The 18,948-nt window shown below is 57.7% G+C and overlaps 1 protein-coding gene across 2 annotated transcripts in view; it reads left to right on the forward strand.

Moving 5' to 3' along the window:
* Window positions 1-9,513: 9,513 nt before the first annotated feature.
* EDRF1 (erythroid differentiation regulatory factor 1) overlaps window positions 9,514-18,948 on the forward strand; it is a 28,629-nt gene continuing 19,194 nt past the window's right edge. The window contains exons 1-7 of one of the 2 annotated variants that reach the window (XM_056106676.1): window positions 9,514-9,612; window positions 10,240-10,448; window positions 12,268-12,334; window positions 12,842-12,967; window positions 13,830-13,954; window positions 14,325-14,478; window positions 18,840-18,941. In XM_056106676.1, the coding sequence (XP_055962651.1) occupies window positions 9,520-9,612; window positions 10,240-10,448; window positions 12,268-12,334; window positions 12,842-12,967; window positions 13,830-13,954; window positions 14,325-14,478; window positions 18,840-18,941 (876 nt within the window). In that variant the 5' untranslated portion in view covers window positions 9,514-9,519. The remainder of the gene's footprint in view (window positions 9,613-10,239; window positions 10,449-12,267; window positions 12,335-12,841; window positions 12,968-13,829; window positions 13,955-14,324; window positions 14,479-18,839; window positions 18,942-18,948) is intronic. The other variant, XM_056106677.1, reaches the window with a different exon arrangement.

An 18,948-nucleotide genomic window follows, 5' to 3' on the forward strand; every position in this document is an offset into this window, starting at 1 on the left:
TGATACCGAGGAAACATCTGTGCTTTCCCAGGCCCCAGAACAAGTGCCAAGTCATCCCACCTGGCCGTTGTGCAAGTTCGGGATGGGGGGGAGCAGGGGGGTGGGGGTGGGGAGTCCAGAGTCTCCCACGTGTCCTCTCAGAGGCTTCAAAGACAGCTCCACCCCACGGCCTGGAGACAGTTCTTTATTTTTTTTTGGGGGGGGGGGGAGAATCACACCTGGCGATGCACAGGGATTTCTCCTGGCTCTGCACTTAGGAATTACTCCGGGCAGTGCTCAGGGGTTCCTATGGGATGCTGGGAATCGATCCTGGGTCGGCCGCGTGCAAGGCAAACGCCCTCCTTGCAGTGCCTGGAGACAGCTCTTGCCTTCCTCCTCCTCCTCTTCCTCCTCCTCCACCTCCTCCTCCTCCTCCTCCCCCTCCTCCTCCCCCTCCTCCTCCCCTTCCCCCTCCTCCTCCCCCTCCTCCTCCTCCTCCTCCTCCTCCTCCTCCTCCTCCTCCTCCTCCTCTTCTTCCTCCTTCCGATCCCCCACTGTGTCCCCAGCCCCTTCATCCAACCCGGGTCCCTGCCACCCGCTCCCTGGGCCCCAGCCAGCCCCAGACAGAGTCCTGACCCGTTTCCTCCCTGACCCCTCACTCATTCTTCTGGGCCTCAAGACTTCGCTCTCCCCTGACCCATTTCCAGCCCTCGCCCCGCCCCACCCCCCATCACGGAGCTGTCGGGGAGCTTACTGCAGCAGGAGCTGTGGGGTTCCTGGCCTTGCCTGGCCCCCGCTTCTCCCTCCTTCCCTCTAGCTCCTCTTCCCCTCCCCGAGCGAGCGAGTCTCCAAGTGGGGACCTTCTGGGGGTACATACTTGAGAGTCTCTCTACGCCCTCCCTCGAACTACTCTCTTTTGCGCCCTCAGCACCCTGCACCCCTCCGCCAGGACCCTGGAAGAACTCGGGTGAGGGGAGACGCCTGCCGTGCCATACGCGACTCACAGTGGGTCACGATCCCAGCCATGCTCCTGGGGCCACCCGGGGGGCGGGGAGGGGCTGACTCCCCGGTGATCTGGGCCGCGCACTCCAATCCCAGGGCCCTTCGTGGAAAAGGCGGGTGGGGATGGTGAGCATTTCTGTGTTGCAGGAAGAGCGCCGCTGTGACTGTGAGTCAAGGCAGGGGTGAGAACATATTTTATTTAATACTTGGTTCGCTGAATCTATAACTTCAGACACAGAGACATATGCTCCTCCACTTCCTCTTCCCCGGGCCCGGGGAGAAACACAAACAAGACCCAACAGGCATCTGGCTGGTCTCAGCTTCAGAACCAGCTCGGGCAACTCAGGGGTTGGGGTGAGCCTCCCTCTCCTCCCTGGAACCTGGGCGCAGAAGCTGCTGCCAGCCCCAGGGACATGAGTGTGAGCACCGGAATCCCAGGGGGACATGCATGGGGGAGGGGGCCGGGCGCAGAAGCTCTGGCAGGAGACAGGGTCCACGCCCCGGGCAGGGACCCACGCTGTCTGTTGTGGAACGCTGTCAGCTGCTCCCGACTCTCCAAGCGCCCTGGGGGGCTGAGGAAGCCTCATTTCCTGTTTCGTTTCAGAGCCGTGAATGTCTTTGCCCAAGTTCTTTGTTCATCCTCCCACTGAAACGATGCTAGAACATTCTGTCTGGGATGCATTTCACCGACAGATACTATTTCAGGATGAGGGTTTACCTTGCACCCAGAGACAAGCTTCACTTCCAGTTTTCTCCTTTAAAATGTGTTCCCAGGGGCTGGAGCGGTAGCACAGCGGGGAGGGCGTTTGCTTCGCACGCGGCCGACCCGGGTTCGATTCCCAGAATCCCATAGGGTCCCCCGAGCACCGCCAGGAGTGATTCCTGAGTGTATGAACCAGGAGTAACTCCTGTGCATTGCCAGGTGTGACCCCAAAATAAACAAATAAAGTGTTTTAAAAACAAAAGGCGGGGGCTGGAGAGATAGCAACAGCGGGTAGGGCGTTTGCCTTGCACGCGGCTGACCCGGGTTCGATTCCCAGCATCCCATATGGTCCCCCGAGCACCGCCAGGAGTAACTCCTGTGCATTGCCGGGTGTGACCCAAAAACAGCAAAAAAAAAATGTGTTCCCAGAATAGATGCTCAAGAGCTGACCCTTTTATTTGGGGGAGGAGGGGGGAGATTGGGATGGGGCAGACCCCGCAGTGCTCAGGGTATGAGCAGCTGCTCCCGACCTGAGCCAGGGATCACTCCTGGTGGCCTTGGGACCACAACGAGGTGCCAGGCAGGGGCTGCACCCCTGGACTCTTTCTTTGGGGAACCAGCTAAGGTTCCTGTATGCTCCACCCCGGTTCCCTGGCTCCTCGGGCTGCCTGGGGTGGGCTGCATTTTGTCTCTGGCATCGAAGTCAAAGAGAATGCAGTTTGGCTTTCCCTAGTTGCCTAGGGAGAGGTCAAAGGTTAAGGCCATCGGCCTGCCCCCAAGGCCCTGATACCAGGTGATGGGCAGCCCTTGGGCGTCCATCTTCCTCAGGCTCCTGCAAAGCCCTTCCTCCCCGTTGCCCACCCCGGAGCCCCTCCGCCTGCTAGGAAGCCCCTCTCCTGGCACCCGCGTCCTACTGTCCCCAGAGCCAGATCACGGGCCCGGGGGCGGGGGGGGGGGGGTAGGTGGCTGCTCTGTCCACGCACGGAACCCAGCACTGGGTCAAGGGCTCGCTGGACACCAGGGTCTGGAAATCAATTCCTCCCCTTCGGCCAAGCCTGGCGTTTCTCCGGAGGGAAACTTGCTCACAAGGGAACCAGCAGACGGAAGGAAAGTGCCAGAGAGAGACCAGCGGGAGCAGCAAATGGACGCGATTAAGACTGAGCTCACAGGGCTGGAGCGATAGCACAGCGGGGAGGGCGTTTGCCTTGCACGCAGCCAACATGGCCGACCCAGGTTCGATTCCCAGCATCCCATATGGTCCCCTGAGCACCGCCAGGAGCAATTCCTGAGTGCATGAGCCAGGAGTAAGCCCTGAGCATCGCCGGGTGTGACCCAAAAAGCAAAAAAAAAAAAAAAAAAGCCTGAGCTCACGCCCTGGGGGACCTCTGCTTTGGGGGTGACAGGGGGGCAGGCGCAGAGGCTGTTTCTCGGAAGCAAACCCTGAGAAGAGACAGCTGCTTTCCAGACTGGGAGAGGCCCGGGTGAAGGGCTGAGAGGTCAGGACGGGCCTCCTACTCGCTGTCTTGCTCCGAGAACCAAGCCTCCCTGCATCTACACCCAGCATTCATTCCTGGGCCCCTCCTCCTCACACGCCCAGTGCCAGTGCCCTATATTCCAGAACTTTCCCAGAGGGGATGGCAGCAACTCTGGGGGGTGTCACAGGGGGACAGCTGGGATGTTCAGGCACATCACCCAGGCCCTCCTAGGAGAGGGTCAGCCCTGGTCAGAGGGTCCCACCTTGGGGGCCCTTGCTTCCCTGGGAAGTTTATTCTGGCACAGTACTCAGTACTCGGGCTGTGGTCATCTTGTGATGGTGGGCAGTGGCTGCCATGAAGATGTGTGGGGCCTGGCCCGTGGGCTCACCCTGCTCTTCCCCAAACCACCCCCGGGAGCCATGGAACTCACACCCGGTCACTTCTGGACAAACACTCCTGAGAGCTACCAACAGGACAACAGGGTTCTCTTGCCAGTCACGTGCTGTCTCTGGCTTCCAGACCATTCAAGGAATGACATTGGTCATGGCCATGAGGTCAAGCCTCTTACACGATGTTGGCAGACAAGAAGAAGCTTCCAGAGAGCAATGCCACCGAGGCAAATGAACACAGATGATGTGTTTGCCAGGGCCGCTTTCGAAGGTGCTGCTTGTCCGGGAGCCCCAAAGCTCCCCTGGAAGGAATCGGGGCTCCCTCTCTCCAGTACCTTCACTCGGAGCAAAGGCCCAGGGTCAGCGCTGCCACAGAGTCACCAGCGACAAGAACAAAGGTCCAGGCGCTGACCAACACAGGAGTCTTGCCTTCTGGAGAGCCATCAAAAGTGTGTAGCTACGGAAGGCCCCTGTGCAATCTGGCCGCACCTCCTAGAGTGGAAAAACGAAAATAAATCTGTGAAAACTGTCCTGTGTGGGAACCCCCAGGGTTCACCCAGTGTGAGCCACCATCCTGCCTGCAGCCCTCTGTTCCCGGAGTTGGTGACCAAGCACTGCGAAGAGAGATCAGCGCTACAGAAAGGCTCGGTGGAGGGGTCCCGTCAGCGGTCCCAGCCCCTGACACTTTGGGGGTGCAGAGGGGAGCCCCCAGGCGGTGCTTCAGAGGACCAGGGACTCCACTGGTGCTTCTCAGCCGACAGGCTAGTTGTTCAGTGCAAGGGCCCTCGGATGAAGTGCCCAGGTCTCGCAGTGCTGGGGGTAGCTGGGCCACCTTGCTGGTGCTGGGGTCTCCAGGTCTGCCCCTGGTGATACTCAGGGAACCCGGGCAAGCTGGGAATTGAAGCTGGCACCCCCTAGCTGCCATCCTGTCTCTCAGTCTCACACTGATGTTAGTCACACGGAGCGATGTTTTGCTTTCACCCTCTCCTCTACAGAACACCTGGGAAACGCTTCTCAGCTCCAGGATTCCCGAGGCTGTGCCAAGGCCAGGGAGGCCTGTTCACGGAGAGGCAGGGGGAAGCCCCCACGCGGCACCTGACTGACAGAGGCTAATTTTAATAATGAATGATAAAACTGCACCATGTGGGAAGACACTTTGCCCAACCTTTTTAAGCTTTGCCTTTGCAGATTTACAAACATGTTTCATAGTCAACAAATGGTTTTTTTAAAAGGGGGGCCACCATGTCCTGGCAGAGCTTGGTGGCTCTGCGGTGCGGGGGCTCAAAGTCAGGGTGTCACCCAAGCCAGGACAGCCCCAAGACTCCCACATCTGATAAGTGTTAAGAGTCCGTGGGCATGGGAACATTTTCCTCTATTACCAAAGGCTGATACACAAACGAATCTCGGACCCGAGCAACTTGCTGCAGTGACGGCCCTAGACTTTGCAATTGACCGTTTCCTCTGGGCTGCTCCAGACGGGGGCAGGTGCTGTCCCTCCACCTGTCCTCTGGGAACCCCTGCATCCACCATTTTTTAGAAGTCAGCGACAAGCTCCAGGTATGAGTGGCGGCGGCGGCAAACGCCAACTTCAGGGGACAGGGGAGGGGTGGACCCTTCTCCTTCCCCCGCCCCGACAGGACTCTGAGATGACACCACATCCGGCCACCGTCACTTAAGCTCCCACACATCCACGATCCAGAGACACACCAACAAATCTCGGACCCGAGCAACTTGCCGCAGCGATCTCTTCAGACCCTAATTATTAAAATTTTTAAATTCCGAGAGCACAAGGCTGCTCTCTCAGCCGCGTGACATTATATTGTATCCATAACAAGCGATAGAAAACACATCGTCTGGCATTGCCTTTTTGCCAGGTATGAGTGGTGGTGGGACTGGTCTCGAAATATCGAAGGTAACTAAAGTAGAGAAAGAATATTGTGCGAATTGTCTGCCATACAGGCGGGGGAGGTTTGGGATGGGGGGGTGGTACTGGGGATTTTGGTGGTGGAAAACACGCACTGGTGAACGAGACGGGTGTTTGATGACTGTATGGTCGAAGTTCAAACATGAAAGCTTTGTTGCTGTACCTCACGGTGAATCAATTAAAAAAATAGAAAGATATTACCAAAGGCTGAAACAGCTGTGCCCCACAGCACCGTGCCAGGTATGGGGTAAACGCTGTCAAGGACACCAGTCGTTAAGGGGCTCTCAGCACTGGTGACCCACACAAACAGGCTTCTCTAGGACATGCAAGGCCAGAGAACAGGGTGAGAGGGGCCAGAATGAAGAAAGGGGTTTTAAGGGGGAAGCAGGAGAAACTTACCAGGAATGGCACTAGAGAGAGAAACCAGGAGAGAGGCAAAAAGCTATGCAGAGAGGAAAAGACCCAGCAAACAGCCCGTGCAAGCAGAGAACTATCAGCGGTTGATTCATTCAATGAATATTTCTGAAGTACGAGCTGGGGACGCTCCAGAGGGGAAGGCAGGCACTGGTAACGATAAAAAAATAAAATAAAATAAAATAAAATAAAAATGAACACCAATGAGCGCCTTCCACGGTGAACTTCTGGGAGTAATGATCCGTGATTTCCCATAACGCTGTATTTCAAGCACTCATTAGGAACTCGCAGGGCTAGAGATTTGGGTAGTAAAATTCAAGCATATGAAAGGAGGGAAGCTGGGTCAGGATGAGGGAGATTTACGGAATTATACACGCATTGAGAATTTGAATAAAAAAAAACTCTTAAGCACAGATCTAGGGAGTATATGAATTGGCCCCATGTCAGGCGGGGTGACCTAAAGCTCCCCAAAGCCAGCCCCCTCCAGTGTCCGTTCACAGGGAGTTGTGGGGAGTCGTCCAGCCCAGCCCAGTACAATGGTCCCTTCGTCCACTGCCACCTCTCCCTTTCTATCGTTCCTCGGTCTTGTCTCTCCTCGGCCCCAGCAAGGTTCGGGCTGGTATTCTCCGAGGACCTGCAACACAGCTGGGCCCTGAAGGCAAACAGCACCACCTCAGGGAACCCCTTCTCACTAGCCATGAAACAAAGGGACTAATCCAGTGTGAGAAGTCAGACTACACACCTGTACGAGTTGATGAGCTTTATTATACTTTATTTGCTTTTTGGGTCACACCTGGTGTTGCCCAGGGATTACTCCTGGCTCTGCACTCAGGGACTACTCTTGGCGGTGCTCAGGGAACCATATGGGATGCTGGGAATCGAACCCAGGTGGGCTGCGTGCAAGGCCAACGCCTACCCGCTGTGCTATCGCTCCAGCCCCGCTAGCTTATACTTTATTACCAAAGGATTATCAGAAAGAAAAATAAAGGAAACTAAGGAAAGGTTTCAAGGAAATTTTATTTGGGGGCCAAACCCGGTAGAAATCAGGGACCACAAGGTACTCACGACTGAACCTGGCACTCTTATATACAAAATATGCTTCAGCCAAAAAATACATTACAAATGGCTTCGTTTCACCAAAGATAGGTGAGTACGGGCACCGGCTCAGACGTTATCGTGTTTTAAAAATTAGGATCACATTGCACACTCATTTTCTAAAACTTTTATCTTTTAACACCATATAATTTAAATGCCCTTAAACATTCTTGAAAACCAAGCGTGGTAATAATAGGATAGTCACAGGTTTTGTGTGCTCAAAATAGACTTCAACCTCCTCCTAAGGTTGGATGCTCAAGTTGTCCAGCTTTTTTTCGGCTACAAACACAATGCACAATCAATACAGGTTGAGGTAATGTCTACCGAAATGCACTATTCTATCCAATTCATTGTTAAATTCAACTCATATTGCAGGGCTTGAAAATAAGTTGAACTCGCTCAGTTGCCCTGGTTTCTGAATAAGCACCTGGTTCGTAATTCCAGTCAAATGTAATTAAGCTAGTCAAAAAAGAAAGAAAGAAAGAAAGAAAGAAACTGCGAAGGCGAATTTAAAAAAAAAAAATCAAGGGACTGAAGCAATAGCACAGCGGTAGGGCGTTTGCCTTGCACGCAGCCAACATGGCCAACACAGGTTTGATTCCCAGCATCCCATATGGTCCCCCGAGCATCGCCAGGAGCAATTCCTGAGTGCATGAGCCAAAAGTAACCCCTGAGCATCGCCGGGTGTGACCCAAAAAGCAAAAAAAAAAAAATAAAAAAAATAAAAACTTATAAAAAAAAAAAATCAAGACTTGCAAGTTACCGCAAAAGGAACCGGCCACTTCAGGAAGGATGGGGCGACTCTTAACCACGCTTGAGATGACAGTGCCAGGCGGGGCGCCCCCAGAATGGGTCCAAGGAGACCGTTTTCATTCCTTCCTGGCTTTTTTCCCCCTTTTCTTGCCGTGGGCTGCAAAATACTCCGGAGCACAACTGTGCGGGCTCGTGAGAAACACGCCCTGCGCGATTCCCTGCCTCCGGCGCACAGTGCTCCCTGCAGGCGGGCCCGGCCGTGCGCACCTGCTCCTGGCAGAGTGCTCCCTGCAAGGGGGCCCGGTCTCGTGCCCCTGCCCGTGTTCCCTGCAAGCGGGCACGGCCGTGCGCCCCTGCCCCTAGCACAGTGCTCCCTGCAGGCGGGCCCGGCCGTGCACCCCAGCTCCTGGCACAGTGCTCCCTGCAAGCGAGCCCGGTCTTGCGCCCTTGCCCCTGGTGCACAGTGCTCCCTGCAAGCGGGTCCAGTCTTGCGCCCCTGCCCCCGGCGCACAGTGCTTCCTGCACGTGGGCCCGGCCGTGCGCACCTGATACTGGCACAGTGCTCCTTGCAAGCGGGTCCAGTCTAGCGCCCCTGGCACACAGTGCTCCCTGCAAGCGGGTCCAGTCTTGCGCCCCTGCCCCCGGCGCACAGTGCTCCCTGCTGGCGGGCCCAGCCGTGCGCACCTGCTCCTGGCACAGTGCTCCCTGCAAGGGGGCCCGGTCTAGTGCCCCTGCCCCCGGCGCACAGTGCTCCCTGCAGGCGGGCCTTGCCATGCGCCCCAGCTCCTGGCACAGTGCTCCCTGCAAGGGGGCCCGGTCTCATGCCCCTGCCCCTGCCACAGTGTTCCCTGCAAGCGGGCACGGCCGTGTGCCCCTGCCCCCGGCGCATAGTGCTCCCTGCTGGCGGGCCCAGCCGTGCGCACCTGCTCCTGGCACAGTGCTCCCTGCAAGCGGGTCCAGTCTTGCGGCCCTGCCCCCGGTGCACAGTGCTCCCTGTAGACAGGCCTGGCCGTGCGCCCCTGCCCCTGGCACAGTGCTCCCTGCTAGCTGGCCCGGACATGCGCCCCTGCCCCCGGCGCACAGTGCTCCCTGCTGGCGGGCCCAGCCGTGCGCACCTGCTCCTGGCACAGTGCTCCCTGCAAGGGGGCCCGGTCTAGTGCCCCTGCCCCCGGCGCACAGTGCTCCCTGCAGGCGGGCCTTGCCATGCGCCCCAGCTCCTGGCACAGTGCTCCCTGCAAGCGAGCCCGGTCTTGCGCTCTTGCCCCCGGCGCACAGTGCTCCCTGCTAGCGGACCCGGCCGTGCGCCCCTGCTCCTGGCGCACAGTGCTCCCTGCAGGCGGACTCGGGGGCCGGCCGCAACGCCCCTCCCCGCCCGGGCGCGCACTGTGACGCGGGGGGGGGGGTCCCCGAGGCCCGAGAGGGCACGGGGCGGGGGGGCCGGGCCCTGCGCCAGGCGCGCGCGACGACCGCCCCCCTCCCCCTCCCCACCCAGGAGCGGCGCATGCGCCAACAAAGCGGCGCGGCGCGCGCGGGGGGCGGGGCCTGGCGACGCCGGGACCGCGAGACGAGACTTGGCGGGGCGCAGGCGCACGACGGACGGCCGCCACGCCCCGCCCCCTCCCGCCGCCGCCGCCGCCGCCCCGACCTCTCGCGCGCGCCGACGGACGCTCGCGAGACTTGGGCGCGCCGGCGCGGCCGCTTCCGGTCGCGGGCCGGAAGTGCGGGGCGCGCGCGGCTGCTCCCGGGCTGGCGGGGCCGGGCCGGGCGCTGGTGGGCGCGGCGGGCATGGGGGACGCCAAGGGGGCCGGGGCCGGGGCCGGGGCGCGAGGCGGGCTCGGGCTGCTGGCCCAGGGCGAGGCCGACGACGCGAACGCCCAGGTGAGCGCGCCCGTCGCGGGCTGGGGCGGGCCCGGCCGCGGCTGCCCTCGGGGGCGGCGCCCGGGGGTCGGCGGGCGGGGCGGGGCGGGGCGGGGCGGGGGCTTGGCCCGGAGGTGCCCCTCCAGCCCCGGGGGTTGGGGGGCTGCAGGGCCAGGGAGCGAGCGGGGCGCGCCCGTGCCTGCAGGTTGCAGGCTCGGGAGGCTGGTGCACCCCAAGGCCCCGCAGTTGGGTCTTGGGGGGCTGTCTAAAGGGGTCGGGGGATGGAGATGGACCTGCAGGTGCAGGTGCAGGTGCAGGGGGCTACCAGGGACCTCAGCAGCGTTTGCAGTTAGTTGACACGACGCTCTGATCCCCCCTACCCCCCGCCCCCCCCGGGGCCCTTCTCCCCTGTCTGTGGTCAGCGAGTGCCCAGGTGCTTCTTGGTGCTGCCCTGCTTCGTGCCCGGGCTTGCCTGTCATTAGGTGGACAGGACCCAGGAAGGGCCCTTTCCGCTTGCAGTTACTGGGCGCTGCACCCAGGCGCTGATTGGCGGCAGAGGGGGTCGCCTTGGGGTGGCTGGGAGTTTGTGGGGGGCCGGTTCCCGAATTGCCGCCCAGGTGACCCTGGCCTCCCGTGTCTGTCCCTCAGGGGTCGGCCCTGCTGCTGGGGGGCAACGAAGTGAAGAGCCGGGCCGTGGTGAAGTATTCCTCGGCTCCTCCCCGAGCGGCCTTCGCGCGCCTGGAGGAGAAAACGGACTTGAAACTCCCACCTGCCAACTGGCTGCGGGAGAGCGCCAAGCTGGGCCCGGCCGGAACCACCATCCTCGGCAACAGCAAGAAAAGCAAGCCCTTCTCCAGGTGGGTGGACGCCGCGGGGGCCCCTAACCGTCCCTGGGCTGGGCCCCCGCTGTTGGAGGGTGATGAAGTCACCCTCGCCCAGATGCCTCGGTAGAAACCATCAGGTTGGGCGTCCGGTGTCTCCCTGCCCCCTCGATGATAGGGCTTGGATGTGGAATGCAGTTGCACCGGCTGCTTTTCTGCCCGCGTCGCGCTGTCAGCCACATGCTGAGTCGGCCCTGCTAAGGCTGGGTCATCTGTTTGGGTTTCATTCGGTTTTCCTTTGGAGTGTGCAGATGAAAGAAGCGGGGTGGCCCTTGGGGAGAAAAATCCTCCGTGCTGCCTGCATTCTTCCCCCTGTCCTGCGGAGCTGTCCAGTATGTGGTTTGGGGCTGTCTCGTCTGGACAGGCCTCATGGAGAAGCCCAGCTGGCTGGGTGACCTGTCCCCCGCGACTCTGATGCTTGCTGGGAACTCTACAGTTGCTGTTGGAAGCCGATGGCGTGAACTGGGTCTGACAGAGAAAAACGGTCCGAGCTCCATGGACCACTTACTGGGTGGGGGATCACTTTTTTTTTCCCTCTCAGTGATTGACCCTTGACAGTTAATATCTTGGATTTTTTTGGTGTTTTTTTTTTTTTTTTTTTTTTTTTTTTTGCTTTTTGGGTCACACCCGGCGATGCTCAGGGGTTCCTCCTGGCTCATGCACTCAGGAATTGCTCCTGGCGGTGCTCGGGGGACCATATGGGATGCTGGGAATCGAACCCGTGTCGGGCATGTTGGCTGCGTGCAAAGCAAACGCCCTACCCGCTGTGCTATCGCTCCAGCCCCGACAGTTAATATCTTAAGTGGGTAGTTTTGAGATCAACCTAGCCCTCTGCAGGTTAAAAATATCCTATGTTTCTACTGGCACCAAGTTGAATGTAGCTCAGCTTCCTCCTTTCTGAAAAATGGATTCATCAGACCTGAGCACCGTGAGATGATGAACGGTGATTTAAATGAAAACTGAAGCTCAGAAAGATCGGGTAACTTACTCGGCCAGCGTTCCTCAACTTCCGGGCACCTGTGGACCCACACCTGGTCTACAGATGGTCCCTTAGAACCATAGTGGCAAACCCGTGGGCGGTCTCTAACCTTTCACACCTGCTGAGTCTTGGGCTCCCTGCTCTGCGATGAGGCCAGCCGAGGTCAGGGCCCTGCTCTGATTGCCTGGAAAATGGGGCGTCTGTTGCTTTCCAGGCCCCCGGGGTCCTGCTGCGGCTGCCTGTTCACTCTGTTCTTTCCATCTTCTGGCCAAACTGCTGTCTGATGCGTTTTTTTTTATTATGTTTTTAAAAAGACGTGCCATATATCACACTGACTCAATCCTAGACACTGATATTGAGTTGTTGGTCTCTGTTTTTCTTACCACTCTGTCCTAAAAGAATAGTTTGAATGTAATACTTTTTGTATTTTTCATCAAAGTGGTTTTGGTTACGTGGTAGACATAATTGTATATATTTTAATATATACAATTTAAAATTCAAGTTGTATGTATTAAAGATTTATATCTACTTTTAAATTTGTTAACTTAAAGGTAGATATAATCGTGTATATTTTAAATACTACTGATCGCTTCTGCTGAGTGTTCCTGTTGGGTCACTCTTTAAGATGTCATTGGCTGAGTACCACCATTGATATACCACGAAGAAGGAAAAGCTAGTCAACCAAGGGTGCCAGGCATCCCACTTCCACGGGTGTTAGAATGTGAACTCTGTGTCCTGGAAGCAGCAGATACGGCAGAAAAACTCTTCCTGTGTCATTTACGTGACCTTTACCCCCTGCCCTTGTCTCCCTGGTAGCTTTGGCATGGCGTACGACTTTATCGATTCGGTAGGAAACGATGTCGACGTTGTCTCGGACTCCGAGGTAAGTGACTTTATTACTGTGGGAGGTAATTGGGCTGTCTGTGCCGGGATTTGTCGTGTTCCCTCTCCTGCGGTCTGGAAAACGTAGGAACGGCGTGGAGCGGCGTGCACGTGACTCGTGGCCACATCTCCCTCCAGAGGGGGGCAGTGGGGTTGGTGAGAGCAGTTACAGCTGACCGTAGCGTGCGCGGTTACTTGGGGTTAATCGGTTGAGAGTTGGAAAGGTATTTCCAGTGAAATTCCTTGCTTGCTGGTGGGTTTGTGTTGCAGTAGTGTCACCTAGATGCACCCAACGTTAGGGAAGTTATGCAGATGCAAAGAAGTGGGTGATCATGTGTCACGAAAGTAGCTGGCTCGTTTTGAAGCCCAGCCTTGCTTGGGTTTGTATTGTGTGTGTGTGTAGTTTGTCTTGGAATATTAGGGGAAGAAGTTGTGGAGATTCAAGGTTACGGTCAGAAGGGCTCCACGTCACACGAAAAGGTCTAAGCTGGCTCTCCTCCTCCCTCAGAACATTAAGAAGCTCCTGAAGATCCCCTACAGCAAGTCGCACGTGAGCATGGCCGTGCACCGCATCGGGCGGACGCTCTTGCTGGACGAGCTGGACATTCAGGAGCTCTTCATGAGATCCTCACAGGTAACTCTCGGGGATCAGAAACGGGATTTTTGTCTCTGAAAAGGGCAGAGATGTCCTTGGATAAGCTCTCTGATGGGGGGGCGAACCTTCTTCCATTGAAACCTATTGCTCAGATCTTTGTTAGAAAAGGAGACAGTGAAGAACGTTGTGACGCTAAAGAATCTGAATGTTTGCAAACTCCTGGGACATTGCCCTTAAAGAGATTCTCAGGCACCCCGGGGCTACGAGGCCCTAGAGAAAAATGTTACAAGTTCTCCCCGTGAATGAATACATTGTTACTAGGAGAATTAATTGGGTCCTTTAAAGCAGGAGTTTCCGAACTTGAACTGTAGGTTGGCTGACAACTGTTTCCCCTTCACTGCTGAGAGGGATACTTCCTGCAAAATGCAGTTGCTCTGCGTTATGTCAGGGCCGCTCTCCTGTCCTTGTCCAGGACTGGTCACAAAGGATGTTAGAGGAGGAGGGGAATGAGGTGGTCTTTAGTACTGGAAACAAAAGGTGCCCACTGAGACACAGCTGCTGCCGTCACCAGGGCGCAGGCCGTGGTTGGTGACGGCCAGTGGGTCTCGCTCCTCGCTCCCGGCAGCTCCCTCGAGGGTCTAGCCCTGTCTGCGGGCGATGGTGTGCAGTGGGTCGTGGGACTAACGTAATGGCGGACACTGAGGAGCGTGGCACGAAGAAACGTCCCCTCCCAGCCCGGCTCAGGGAGGGCAGCGCCCCCTTCCATAAATCAGGGCCAGGAGTTTGGGCTAGCGAGTCTTCTCTGAGCGTGCGCGTGCGGCGCAGGACACCAGCGCGCTTCCTGCCAGAATGCAGGAGAGCGGGAGCTCTGACAGCGCGGTCTGTCTGCTTTGTGCTTCAGACCGGCGACTGGACGTGGCTCAAGGAGTTCTACCAGAGGCTCATTGACCAGAAGTGGCAGAGGAAGAAGAAGAGCAAGGAGCACTGGTACCAGAAGGCCATTCTGTCCAAGTTCTTGTACTACAGGTACCTGGCTGCTTGTTGCTCTGTGTTTGAAGGGGAAAGCCGACATCCTGGCCTGAGCGCTCATCCGGTGCGGGTGAGGGTGGCCTGGCCCCTCCGGCTCCGTGGACGTGGGCTTCACGAAGCTCCTTTCTCACGAGGCGCGTGACCGCACAGCCCGCTTTCAGGAGCCTGTAGAGTGCTGAACGCAGCTCCAGTTATCTTTGGCCTGGGGAGCCACGCCCAGCAGTGCCCAGGGCCGGGGGAACCCCGCGGGGGGCCGGGGATGGGACCCGCGTTGGCTGCGTGCAAGGCAAACGCCGTGCCCGCTGTCCTGTCGCTCCGGCCCGTAGGTTGTCTTTAGTGACGCCTGTGTTCTGTCTGACCTGGCCAGCATCAACGGCGATGGAGCTGCTCAGCCCGTGCCGTCCGCCGAACCGCAGGAACCGTCCAGCTCCGACCAGGCCCACGACGCGGACGGGGCCTCCTGGCCCGCCCCGTTTGAGATGCCGCCCTCCGTGTCCGAGGACCCCAGTGCTCCCAGTCAGGTCAGTCCCCGCCGAGGTGCTCGTCCCGTCTCCCCGCTCCCAAGGACACCTGCGTACCTTGCTTTGGGCCGCACCCGGTGGTGCTCGGGGTTCACTCCTGGCTCTGGGCTCAGGGATCACACCTGGTGGTGCTCGGGAGAACCACATGGAATGCCAGGGATCGAACCCGAGTCAGCTGTGTGCAAGACTCTTAAGAGCCTTAACCGCTGTAGTATCACTCTGGCCCTGCATTCAGTGCCTTGTTAATCAACAGAGTCACTGATTTGGTTTAGCCTCTTCAAAATAGATGAACCACAGTGAAAAATGTTCTGTCCATTCATATCTCTCAGAAAATCTACTTTGAGGTTTTTCAGAGTTGAATTTACAGGGTATTACTTATAGCTTCTTTGCCAGTACTTAAAATCGCTTACAAGATTTTCTTGTTTAGGCGTCAGACACGGCGGTGCTCAGGACTTAGGTCGTTCCTGGTGGGCGTGGGGGGGGACCATATGGGGTGCTGGAGATTGAGTCCGGGTCAGCTACTTGCAAGGCAAGCGCCCTCCCCACGCTATACGATAGGTCTGGCCCCCGGCTTAGAAATACTTTTACTGTTATAACGGCCTGAAGGTCAAGAGAGAGTTACTTAGTCTAGTGACGGTGGGACATTGTGCAGCTCTGGGTGTTCAGTTGAAGGTGTGTCGTCACGACTCGGGCCTCCGGTAGTTCAGTGGATCCTTGTCGGGGTTAGGCCAGAAATAGCTCCGAGGTTTCCTGGGTGAAGCTCCGGAACCCTGCCCGTGTTGAGCGTCGGGAAGGAAGCGTGAGGAGCGTCCGTTGTCCGTTTTGCCTCTCCTGTCTCTGTTTCTCGTCGCTGAGCTCTGTCCTGAGCGTGTCTCAGGGAACAGACTGCTCACAGGTGCGGACCATCGTGTCTGCCTTCAGGGCAAAGCGTGACAAAATGAAGAATAAGATCTTCCAGGCCCTGGGAGAGAGCTCGTGGCTTAAGGCACTTGCCCAGCCAGCGCCAGGGCGTGAGTTAAATGCCCCGGGAGAGAGGCCAGGAGCTGCCGGGGCGGCCGGACCCTGCTGGCGCCTCACGTGTGGCCCCACGTGCCAGGAGTGCCCGTGAGGAAAAGGCTGAGGAGTTTTGGCTTGGTGTCTGGGGTTCCTCCTCTTGCTTGATGTGCTCAGACTTAAGACATTCAGCTTCATAGTTCTTGTTACCCCAAATCCTAATTCGAAGAAGCCCACAAATGAATGTGAGTTTGGGCCTAGGTTTTTCTCTAGAGAGACCTCTTTAAAAAATTTGAGAAATCCAAATTTCATCAAAGTTGGGGACACGAATGGAAGAGGAAGGTGGGAACGGTCTGAGGGCCCTCGGAGCCAACCCGGCCGGGCATGGGACCGTATTGAAGGGGTCAGTGCAGCTCTGCCAAGGGTGGTCCTGGGCATTTTGCTTTTTATCACTCATCATTCAGCTTTGTTGTTTGTGCTTCGCTGAATGTGATTCTGTTTCAGCAAAAGATTTTTTTTAAGGACTTAATATAGTATTCCTCATCTCCAAAACCCACGTCGAACAAGAGCCCGTATAGTGGGAATCCTGGTCTCGTCCCAGCTCCCTCACACTCCTGCAGCAGTTTCCATTCTGTTCGTAGGAGTCGTCAGGAGAAACCTGGCAGCTTTGAGACTCTAGGCTTGATGGAGGAGGCAGTGAGCTGGCACCCGCGCTGTGGGTGTGCGTGACAGGATGGTTCTGCATTCCTGGACCTGACTGTTCTAAGTATCGATTTCCAAATAACTTCATTATTTTTAAATTTGTTTTTGTAAGGTTGTCATGACTTACTACGTTCAGTGTTCCAACGCCACTCCCACCACCCGAGCCGCTTCGCACCACCCACTGTACTATTATACTCTGGCCCCCCCCCCAAAAAAATTATTTCCAGTTTTCTTGACCACCCCTCAAGCCTGTCCCTTTGGCAAGCCCTGAATAATTTGTTTTATATTGCTTGTTTTAATTTTCTAAAAGTGATCAAAAAATGTTTCCTTAGAAGGTGTGTGACTGTTGTTGGTTCACCGCAGCCGTTAAGCCCTGGGGGAAGAGATTAGCAGCCTGCCCTTATCCGCGGCTGAGCCTGGTGTGTTGCCGGTTCCCTAACCGAGGTCTGTGCTTCTGCCCTGTTGCTCCTCCTCCTTCCTCAGTGCCGCAGGGTCTGAGATGCTGCAGGGACTCCGGAATTCACAGCGGACTCTAAAGCCCCCCACAGGGAATGTCTCTTCCTGTCACATCTGAGCTTCTAGTCCAGACGTGGCCCTCTCTGTCATGAGCCCGTTCCCACAGCATTCGCATTCCTCAGTGTCGTGTGTTCCAATGTCCAGGGGACCGGGGCGCTCCTTCTGGCAAGACGCGGCCGACTGAGTTGACGGGGGTTGGGGGGGCGCGGGCACGTGATGCCAGGGGTCCCTTTGGGACTGTCGGAGTCCTGACTGGCTTCGTGGCCGACAGTCAGTGCGTAAGCGTTGTCGGGTAGCCTGGGTGGTCGCCAGAATACTGAGGCCCATCTCTGATCGCAGGGACACTGGTCTCCAGGCCGTCATCCTGCGCTGTCTGTATCCGCCCTGGCCAGTTAGGCTGAGGGTCCGGTGTCCATCCTCTCCAGGCGCTCCTTCCCTCTTCGCCCCTTCCTCCTCACCACTGTTCTATGCTCATCTAGAAGTTCATTTTTATGTTCTTTATTCACTCACGCTTACACATCGTTTTACCTAGTGTAATCTACGTACAAACAAAAACACTGTCCTCCCGTTGTTCATCGATTTGCTCGAGCAGGCCCAGTAACGTCTCCATCGTGAGACTTGTTGTGACTGTTTTTTTGGCATATCGAATACACCACGGGGAGCTTGCCAGGCTCTGTTGTGCGGGCGGGGTACCCTTAGTAGCTTGCCGGGCTCTCTGAGAGGGGCGGAGGAATCGAACCCGGCTCGGCTGGGCTGGCTACGCACAAGACAAACGCCCTGCCGCTGTGCTATCACTCCAGCCCCGTAATCTACGTAAGACCCTTCAAATAATGAGCAAGAAGTTCTTTCTTTTGTCCCCTTTTTTGAGTTTTAGGTCACACCCAGCTATGCTCAGGGTATAGTGTTGGCCCAGCGCTCCGAAGTTGCTCCTGGCGGGGCTCAGAGGAGCGTGTGGGGTCCCAGGGGTGGAAGCCGGGCCGGCTGCGTGTGCGGCCAACGCCCTACCTGCTGTGCTGTGGCTCCGGCCCCGAGAAGAGCATCGACGCTGCCTAAATTTCAGCATTGCAGGTCTTTGTTTTTGGCTGTCACCTCCTGAATTCTTGTTTCCAAAACTGCTTTCGAGGCCCCGCGTGACGCGCCGAGAGTCAGAGAAGGCGACTCTGGCCCCGAGACGCAGGCCTCACGAGGAGCACTGCCTTCGCCCAGACGAGTAGCTGCATGCGGCTCAGGTTCCGTGTGGAGAAGGCGCGATGGTGCCGCCCGCCTGCCCTTCCTCCCCCCACTGGGGTCACAGGCACTGCTTCAGGGACGGATGGCGAGGCGTGAGCAGCAGGGTGGGCCCTTGGAATGTGCGAGCCACGCACGCCTCCTGGGCTTGAACCCAAGGGTGCAAGCCTGCACGATTGGGAAAGGAAGAGACAGGCGGAAGCTGCCCCAGGCCAGAGGGTCTCCTGACGGGTGACCCTCACCTGTGGGGTCAGGCGATAGAACAGTGGGGAGGGCGCTTGCCTCGCGTGCAGCCGACGTGGGCTCTGTCCCTAGCCTCCCATGTGGTCCCCTGAGCACTGCCGGGTGTGACCCCAGTCTGGAACCAGGACCAGTGCTCCGAAGTGGATCCTGAGCGCTTTGGCTTCCCCCGCAAGATCGGTCGTTCTCCCCGCCAGTCCCCGACCCTGGGGGGCCTCCGGTGTGGAGTCAGCGTTTCTCGCAGTCTGGGGCTGACTGGGGCATGAACCCCACCTCAGAGAGAGGACGCAGTGTGACTGCGGGAGCCCCGAGGGTTCTCGCCCAGAGCCATGGGTTCCAGAGTCGTCTGCAGAAGGGGGGTCACGCCCCCCAGTCTTCCCTCAGAGTAGTCTCGGTTTGTTGAGCCTCTGGCTTTGACCCCACAGGGCTGACGGCATCCCAGGGCCAAGACTCGGCGCTCTGTGCTCGCAGGGCTAACGGCAGAGGTTCAGTGCTGACGCTTGGCGCCCTGTGCTCGCAGGGCTGATGGCAGCCTCCCAGTGCCGGGACCCGGTACCCTGCACTCGTCCTCGCTGCCAGGGTGGGCTGTAGGAGCGCCCGGAGCATTTGGGTGCTGCCCGCCGAGGTCGGCCCCGGGAGGGAACAGTGGCAGCAGAATCACGCCGTGTCCTTGCCCTCCGCAGGAAAGGGAGCCTCTCGAGCCCTCATACATAGTGGGCCATGTGGCCTCAGCAGCCCAAGAACAAAACCTCACTCCTCTGTTCAATGACGGGGAGAACAGTCAGGTATGCT

Source organism: Sorex fumeus, unplaced genomic scaffold (genome assembly GCF_029834395.1).
Source record: "Sorex fumeus unplaced genomic scaffold, SorFum_2.1 ptg000142l, whole genome shotgun sequence".
NCBI lineage: Eukaryota > Metazoa > Chordata > Mammalia > Eulipotyphla > Soricidae > Sorex > Sorex fumeus.